This window comes from Plectropomus leopardus, chromosome 15 (genome assembly GCF_008729295.1).
Source record: "Plectropomus leopardus isolate mb chromosome 15, YSFRI_Pleo_2.0, whole genome shotgun sequence".
NCBI lineage: Eukaryota > Metazoa > Chordata > Actinopteri > Perciformes > Serranidae > Plectropomus > Plectropomus leopardus.
The window spans coordinates 23,514,820-23,523,596 of record NC_056477.1 but is presented as its reverse complement, the minus strand read 5'-3'; the positions used below and the strand labels follow the sequence as shown (position 1 = coordinate 23,523,596).

The 8,777-nt window shown below is 40.6% G+C and overlaps 1 protein-coding gene across 1 annotated transcript; it reads left to right on the top strand.

Moving 5' to 3' along the window:
• The first annotated feature begins 45 nt into the window (after positions 1-45).
• On the top strand, positions 46-8,096 carry LOC121955014 (eukaryotic translation initiation factor 3, subunit 6 interacting protein). The gene is made up of 15 exons (XM_042502788.1): positions 46-196; positions 536-578; positions 1,335-1,545; positions 1,676-1,755; positions 2,067-2,128; positions 2,216-2,285; positions 2,399-2,472; positions 3,247-3,418; positions 3,694-3,848; positions 5,230-5,400; positions 5,620-5,753; positions 6,100-6,273; positions 6,772-6,961; positions 7,519-7,599; positions 7,887-8,096. The coding sequence occupies exons 1-15, from the start codon at positions 173-175 to the stop codon at positions 7,962-7,964; spliced, it is 1,719 nt and encodes a 572-aa protein (XP_042358722.1). The 5' UTR covers positions 46-172; the 3' UTR covers positions 7,965-8,096.
• The last annotated feature ends 681 nt before the right edge of the window (positions 8,097-8,777 follow it).

The following is an 8,777-nucleotide window of genomic DNA, read 5'->3' as shown; positions in this document are numbered from 1 at the left end:
GATACTCACTTTCCCACAATGCTTCAGTGCATTGTTTCGTACACGTCACTGCTGCTTCCTTCCGCTTCCGGTCTTCTACCCAGCCGCCAGCTGCGTGGTTTAGCAGCATTAGCTAGCTGAGCACACGTTTTTCTCTCCATTTCTTTATGAGCTTGGACTATTAACCAGCACCATGTCTTACCACGACGAAGAAGACGTCAGTGAACATTTTTATATTACCTATTTCAATATTTCAGCGTAAACAATAAGCCGCTATGTAGTAGTCGGTTAGCGAGCTAGCTAGCTACATAGCTAGCCTAACTCCACCGGCATAACAGCAGCTTTCGATGAGCCAGCATGATATTAATGATTGTTGTAGCCTTTTTAGAAGAAAATGTTACCATAACATCGCCTTCTCTGTAATTTTGTAATGCTGTGATGTAGTTTTGTGAGTAAATGTTAAAGGATGGGTAAAGTAAGCGAACAAGACCGATGACAGTCCGGTTGACGGATGTTAACTCTGCATCAGTAACAAATGTCCTCTGTTTTCTCACAGTACGATCCTTACGCCTACCCAAACGACTACGACCTGCACACCGGTTAGTACACAAATAAATATTTATCTCCACTTGCTGAACTATACAGATCTCGAAAAAATGAAAGACCACTTCAATTTTTTTTCTGATTTCGGCATCTCTAAATGTAGGGTACCCATTCCATTTCAACACAAGCACCTCATTAATTTGACTTGATGAGCCACTGATTTGGTGAACAACCTAAAACCAAACCATATATCACCAAGCAATGTATGAATACACCGCTGTGATCCTCACTATCCTCTTGTAAAAGGACAAGATAATGAAAACAAAGCTGAGCTGCTTAAATTATTGAATCATTGGTGGCATAAAGTCACCCAGCAGTAATGAGAAAGATTGGCAGTGAACATGCCAAGAAGCATGTAAGCTATGATTAGAAATTGGTGTTATCCCACCAAATATTGATTTCTGAACTCTTCAAATGTTAAAATGTTAATGTTTTAAGTAATAATCCATACTAATTTGTTTTCTCTGCATCATTCTAGATCTGAAAGCGCTGCCTCTTTTTGTTATTTTGACCAGTTGCCATTCTTCTCAAATAATTGCTCCAAATGACAACATCTTTATTTAGACTTTGGTAAAATAAAAAAAAAATGTTGTCAGTAGTTTATAGAATAAAACTAAAACTTTCACTTTACTCAAACACATAATTCTAAAAAATTAAAACAGAGAAACATATCATTTTGCAGTAACCTCTTAATTCTTTCCAGAGCTGCATGAGTCGTGTCTCCTCCTCCTCACTCTCACATCTCCCTGTAGGTGACCCTAAAGCAGACCTGGCCTATGAAAGGCAGTATGAGCAGCAGACCTACCACGTCATCCCAGAGGTGATCAAGAACTTCCTGCAGTATTTCCATAAAACAACCTCTGACTTAATTGATCAGAAGGTTTATGAGCTGCAGTCCAACCGCGTGTCCAGCGAGAGCATTGAGCAGAAGATCTATGAGATCCAGGACGTCTATGAGAACAGGTGAACTCAACTCTCTATAAATAAACCTCTTTCTGCAGTGCTGATGCTGTTGCAACATACATCAGAGTCGTTAATAATGTGTGTGTATGAGTGATAAGAATCTTAACTTTACTATTTTGTTCCTGTTTAGCTGGAATAAGCTGACTGACCGTTTCTTCAAGAACTCTCCCTGGCCAGAGGCTGAGGCCATCGCATCACTCGTTGGCAACGGTGAGTTTATACTTTATTTCTTTTCTGCCTTTGCACAAACTCTCTTCGTTCTTGAATTGGTTCTCAAAATCTAATAAATGAAATTAACATTTGCCTAATAGTTTCCCACTGAAATTAGTTTATACTTGTATGTGTCATTGTAAAATAAGCTCAAAAGGTAAAATAATTATGTGGTTTTGTTGGGGGTTTACATTTGTATTAACTGATAGATGTCTGAGTGATTTAAGCAGATTCTTTCATAAATGAGTTGATTCCTGTGCAGAACAGCAGTGGGAATGATTTATGTAATTGTTGCCTGTTATCTCTGACAGATGCTGTGTTCCTCATCCTCTATAAGGAGCTGTACTACAGACACATTTACGCTAAAGTCAGCGTGAGTAACTGCTTAATATAAACGCAACCTGCAAAATGTGCAAAAACCTCCAGTGTGTTGCGTAAATAATGTTTTCTCGATCATCAGGGTGGACCAACTTTGGACCAGAGGTTTGAGTCGTACTACAATTACTGCAACCTCTTCAATTACATTCTCAGTAAGTTGCCATAATAGCCCTACAAATGCAATTTCCTCTCACCTTTAGTTATCAATGTAAAATAACACCTAATGAGAGATGAGTCACATGGAAATGTTTGTGATTGTAAACAGATGCTGATGGTCCCGCCCCCTTGGAGCTCCCAAACCAGTGGCTGTGGGACATCATTGATGAGTTCATCTATCAGGTACCATTATTTAGTTGTTTTTTCTTTTTTTTTTCTTTTTTTTTTTTTTTTTTACACGTCCTCATTTAACAACAACAAAAAAAGAGACAACAGACACAAGTAAGAATTTGATTCAATAAAGACCAGTTCTAATAGTATTTTCCAGTAATTGTAACATGACTTTCATTTTTTTATGGTTAATATTTGGGATGTCCAGATCCAATCACAAACGTCAGACTCAGGGTGATCATGTCATTTTTTGACTGATCTGTATTGGCTATATTTAGGTTATAGAACCTGATCCGATCCTTTGTTTTATGGCAGCGGTCACACAGGTGTTTTTAATTTAATGCTTGGTAACATGGTGCACACCCTTCCTTGACTCTGCGGCTCCTGTGTCTGTGCAAGAGCAGTGGCTGAGCCCACCGCAAAACACCACACACAAAAAGCGATATCATAGTATGAAATTGTTTTCTTACATTATTTACTGAAGTTATAAGCCCTCATTTATTTTCAGCTCAGTGTGAGAGTCTCTCATTTTGCCTTTGACTATATAGCATGGCGTTTCTCCGCCCTGCTTAGAGGAGAGACAGACAGAGGTGCAGAGCTCACTGCAACCTTATGCAGTACAATTTAAGTCGCACGGGCAAAAAAACCAACATGGCTTATGTATTAATGATGCATAATCCACCCATGTGGTTTACATCACATATTGCACTTTCGTCTAAAAGCACAAAGAAAATATGTTTAAATGCAGTTAACACCAATACTGAATTTGCACACTTTAATTTCCAGTTCCAGTCCTTCAGTCAGTACCGCTGTAAGACGGCCAAAAAGTCAGAGGAGGAGATAGAATTCCTGAGGAACAACCCAAAGATCTGGAACGTCCACAGCGTCCTCAACGTTCTCCACTCCCTGGTGGATAAGAGCAACATTAACCGCCAGCTGGAGGTCTACACCAGCGGAGGTAAAGACGAATAGATATTACATGGGAGGGTAACATAGAGGGAACCTCAATGTTTTTAGAATCTTGACTTTTAAAAATGTAAGGTAATGGACCTTGTTAAAGTTACCAAAATGAGGTGCAGTCGCAGGCGTCAGTAGATTTACAGTCCTATGAAAATGCACCTTTAGTAGTTCGTAACTCTTCTGGTGAGAAAGTAACTCAGCATGTAGACTTCAGTGTATTGAGTGAAGATGGTTCTTCAAGGCAGCTAACATGCTGTGGTCGGTGTGTTGCAGGGGACCCAGAGAGCGTGGCTGGAGAATATGGGCGTCACTCCCTGTACAAGATGCTGGGTTACTTCAGCTTGGTGGGGCTGCTGAGGCTTCACTCTCTGCTTGGAGATTATTACCAGGCCATCAAAGTCCTGGAGAACATTGAGCTCAACAAGAAGGTAAGGCACTTGATGTAAAAAATGGCATGGCTGAGTACCACTAATGATGATACTCTCGAGTATAGGGGTGGGGGAAAAATTGATTCTTGTTTTTAACGATTCAGAATTGATTAAAAAATCGTAAACATTGATTTTTAACCCTCTAAAAATTTTTTCTTAATAACTTTGAGACCCTTTGTCGGATCGCCTTACTATTTTCACCTGTGAAAGCTGCCGGCTGTGCCGTTCAGAGGGATGTCTCCGATGCATCGTAGCTCTTTTAGAGGCCTCGGTGTCCAACCTGGGAATTCGGGTGTTTTAACAGGACCTTGTTCAATAAATCCATAATGACAGATCTGATATTGGGTGTCTTCCGTCCATATTTTATCCACGTTTCAATGATAAAAGTACATTGGCATCGATGCTAAACGATGCCAATGTATTGGTCTTCCCATGGTTCCTTTGGAGAGGTCAGAGATTTGTTTCGGCCTTGTCCACCCATCAGAAGACGATCCAGTGCTTTGTATCCACTTATGTTGCCACACGTCATCTGGAGCAAACTGCACTGTGATTGGCCCAATCCTACTGTCTCTATCTCTCTGTGTTATGGTAGCACCTTGTGCATTAAGATAAACGCTGATAGCCCCTGTAATAATAATAATAATAATAATGAGACCAGGGTAAATCAGGAGACAGTCTAACAAGCAGCTGGGCCTCATATTGATTAACTTTTCTTCCATGCAGGCCAGGCCTCTGTGTTCTGATAAAATAAGACGAACTGATGAACAAATTACAAATACAAATAACTTTATCTTACAATGTGAACAAAAACTCAGTAGAATTGTCTAACTTGTAATGTCAAGCCCTGTAAACGTGTAATATAGTCATTGTGACTTAAATGAAATCAGGGAGGAAAAAACAACACATCAGAGCAACAGGCCTTGTGGGAACATAAGTACATGAAAAATGAATATTAATCTCACTGGTCTCCTGTCAGTTACTGTAATAAAACAAGTCAAAGAAACTGAAAGTGTACATTGACAATGATACCATCATAAAAATATAGCCATAACTCAGTGTCTCATAAACTTGCTAGCTTCACCCTGCATCAGGGATGCAAGATGTAATAATGGGAAACGTGAAACTTAAACTGACTGTACATTTAATAAAACAAGACAGTTTACAGCTACTTTCCTCTCTGCCTTGATTGTTAACAGCTGCATCCACCGTCACTCTCTCTGTGTCGCTCAAACACGCGCTCGTCACAGCAAACAATGTCAGATTGGTTTTTCCAGTATTTCCGGCTTTATTGACTTATGGTCACCAAGTTTTAGGCTGCATCTTCTTGTGTTTTCATCGGTCTAGTCCACACCCTGGATCTATTTTGTTTCCTGTCTTTCAGAGTATGTATTCCCGTGTGCCCGAGTGCCAGATCACCACATATTACTACGTGGGTTTTGCTTACCTGATGATGAGGCGCTACCAGGATGCCATTCGAGTCTTCGCCAACATCCTGCTCTACATCCAGAGGACGAGAAACATGTTCCAGAGGTCAACATATAAGTATGAGATGGTCAGTCAGAGCTGGGCTTCTTAGACATCTTTTTTTTTTAACTAAAGCTTTGGATTATTTATCTATTATAACATGATCATAATATGTTCATTAGAACTTTAAAAAAAAATTTAATAGTTTTTTGACAAGTTCAAACTGATACAGAAAAATGTCTGTGACACATAATTAATACACTATAAGTTGAAACTGATGCCAGTCCTTGTATAAAATGTTTTTTAGGTCAACAAACAAAATGAGCAGATGCACGGCCTGCTGGCCATCGCTCTCACCATGTACCCGATGCGCATCGACGAGAGCATCCACACCCAGCTGAGGGAGAAGTACGGAGACAAGATGCTGCGGATGCAGAAAGGGTAAGAAAGAGATTCATCACGTTGTTTTGGAACAACTGTATTTGAGATCTAGTGTTTGTCTCACTGTCGTTTTCTGTCACCTTTATTTTATTTGTGCATAGTTCATTACCATGTAAAAGTTTTTTTATTTTGGCCAGACAGGCCTCTATTGATACTTAAGTGTCATGATACTGTAAAGTACAACAAACACATGTATCTCTTTGCTTGTGTGTCTAAGCACTGGGCCAGCTATAGCTTCATGAAGTTGTTCGAAATTTAGCGTAGGTAGTTATAACTGATGTCCTTCAGTTACACACAATTTCACTCTCACACAACATTCACACAAATGTTTCCTCTTTATTCCCAGAGACCTGCAGGTGTTTGAGGAGCTGTTCAGCTTCGCCTGTCCCAAGTTCCTGTCACCTGTGGTGCCAAACTACGACAACGTCCACCCCAACTACCACAAAGAGCCTTTCCAGCAGCAGCTGAAGGTGTTTGCTGAGGAGGTGCAGCAGCAGGCCCAGCTCTCCACCATTCGCAGGTAACGCATGCCAACTATGTGCGTTTGATGCAGATACAAGTATGGACATTCTTCAGGCTAACAAACATTTCAAGTGCATTTCCTTCCTCAAAAAATGTAGAAAGCCATTTAACACATAATCATTTTTAAATCCAGCATTGTTACATCCATCACTACTAGTCGCATCTTCTGCCTTTGTTGGCTCTTTGCAGCATGTCTTGGTATATTAACACCACCTGTTTATTATAGGTGTAGCGTGACACCCGCACAACGTGATTTAGCCAAGTAGGATGGTCCCTGGATAAAAATCCCACATTGTGTCATGTTGGTCCTGGATAGATCTGTTTTGTTAATCCAGGACTATCATCGCAATCAGTCCTGAATAATTTCTTTATATCAATGGCTACCTGGCTGAATCAACACTAGCACTGCAGTCGTGTAAAAATTACATACCTGTGAGTCAGATGTAGTTGCAGGATGTTTATACATGTAAATTAAGTCACAATGTGTCCCGTGCAGCTTCCTGAAGCTGTACACCACAATGCCAGTCGCCAAGCTCGCAGGATTCCTGGACATGAGTGAGCAGGAGTTTCGCATTCAGCTGCTCGTCTTTAAACACAAGATGAAGAACCTGGTGTGGACCAGCGGCATCTCAGCTCTGGATGGAGAGTTCCAGTCTGCTTCGGAGGTCGACTTCTACATCGACAAGGTGTGTAAACGGCCACCAAGACGCATTTCCGATCAGATTACTCAAACTACTTGCTGAGTTGGTCTGGAGCACATTCAACCACGTCTTTTGTGGTATAAACACTAGCGAGTCTCTAACAAGGATCATGTCATCAGTGCAAGATGTGGTGGTTGTTAAGGCGACAGAACGCTAATGCTCTCTAACTTACCCATTTTATGTCGAGTTGAATGGAGTGTTGCGTGGCCGACCATCGTTTTGCCCTGTGGAAGGAGACAGGTTGAATTCTGCTGACAGTGATATCTCCAGCTGCACTGACACCACCGCTAACATGAGCAGCTAGCAAACAAAAAGCAGCTAGTAACAAAATCTGAACACAAGTGCTCGGCTGGAGACGCACGATGGGCACAGGCGTGAACGGTGATGTGTCTCAGCTGTCCACTTGGATTCGGATCACAGGAACAGATTCTGACACCAGGTCTAAAGAGGGCCACAGTGTTATGGGGTGGTATTGTTTACTATTGCACTTTGTTGTAAGTAGCTCTGTATGTTTAATGAGCTTTTTCTCAACACTTCCACAGGACATGATCCACATCGCTGACACTAAGGTCGCTCGTCGGTACGGAGACTTTTTCATCAGACAGATCCACAAGTTCGAGGAGGTGAGAAGTGATCCACCATGCTTCTGCCAACTAATGGAAAAGTGCAGAATAATGGAGTTGTTATTGATTTTAAGCTGTCACAGGAAAGTTTGTTTTAATATTAGAGCCAGTTTGAAATTTAAAGTACAGTCAACAATACTGATATTAAAAAAACCTCTTCCAAACATAGCCAGTGGCTGATTCCACAGGTAGTTTTTCCCTGAAAAGATTTGTTTTTTAAACATAAGACTTGGAGTTATAGCTTTTGTGTGAAAAACTGAAAAAGTAATCCTTCCGTCTTCCTACAGTTAAACAAGACGTTGAAGAAGATGCCAGCCAGCAGCACCACCGCCACATCAGGGAGCTCAGCAGCCCGAGCAGTCTGACCAGCTGCAGCGGAGAAGACCTCAGGGGCCGAATCCTCTGCCCATCAGGTTTTTTTTTTTTGACAAATATAATTGATGGAAACTTTTCTATGTAACCTGGAAACAATAAACTAATGCAGTGGCGTGCTAAAACTCTTTGTGATTTGTTTACCCTCGACAACCACTAGATGGTAGTATTTACTAAACTAACCGCCTCAGATGCTGAGTTGTGAAAAACTGCTGCATGCACTAAAGGGAATTAAATTAAGCATTTATTCAAGTGGAATATAGCGGCGGAATTGGTTTGTTTTGAATTGCCAACTTAGCCTTTTGTCGGATAAAACAACCTGTCAATATAGCAGCAGAAGTCGACCTTGAGATTGGAATATAAACATGTAGTGTCACGAGTAATTAAGGATTCTCAGATTGTCATGTCTGCCGGGATCTTTTAATATCCTGCTTGAGCTGTGGTTTCCATGTTCTTGGCTGCTCTCCCATCGCCAAACTGACTGAGGTCAAAGGCCGTTGCATATTTCTTTTATTATCACAGATCATCCAACATTTCCCAACACAGATCTCAGGACTGGTGACAATAATGACAACGAAATAAAAACTTACAAAATGGGAATATAAAAAATTAATCTTAAAAACACACCACTCATCAGAAACAGCGTCATTTGTCATATAAAGAAAATCAGAACAACATGTCACCATAGCACAATATGCACATACTCCAAACACCCAAATTTATGCCCTACCTGTTTTGGTAAGCCAGCATTTTTCTTCAAAAATATTTCAATTCCTTCACTTTTTTCTATAAAATAAAAAAATAAA

Bases quoted from the DNA above. Each gene is read 5' to 3' on its own strand.
- LOC121955014 (XM_042502788.1), top strand. From the start codon at position 173: ATGTCTTACCACGACGAAGAAGAC. The intron at 5,754-6,099 runs GTAAGAAAGAGA...CTTTATTCCCAG, and splicing joins ATGCTGCGGATGCAGAAAGG to AGACCTGCAGGTGTTTGAGG. The intron at 7,600-7,886 runs GTGAGAAGTGAT...GTCTTCCTACAG, and splicing joins AGATCCACAAGTTCGAGGAG to TTAAACAAGACGTTGAAGAA.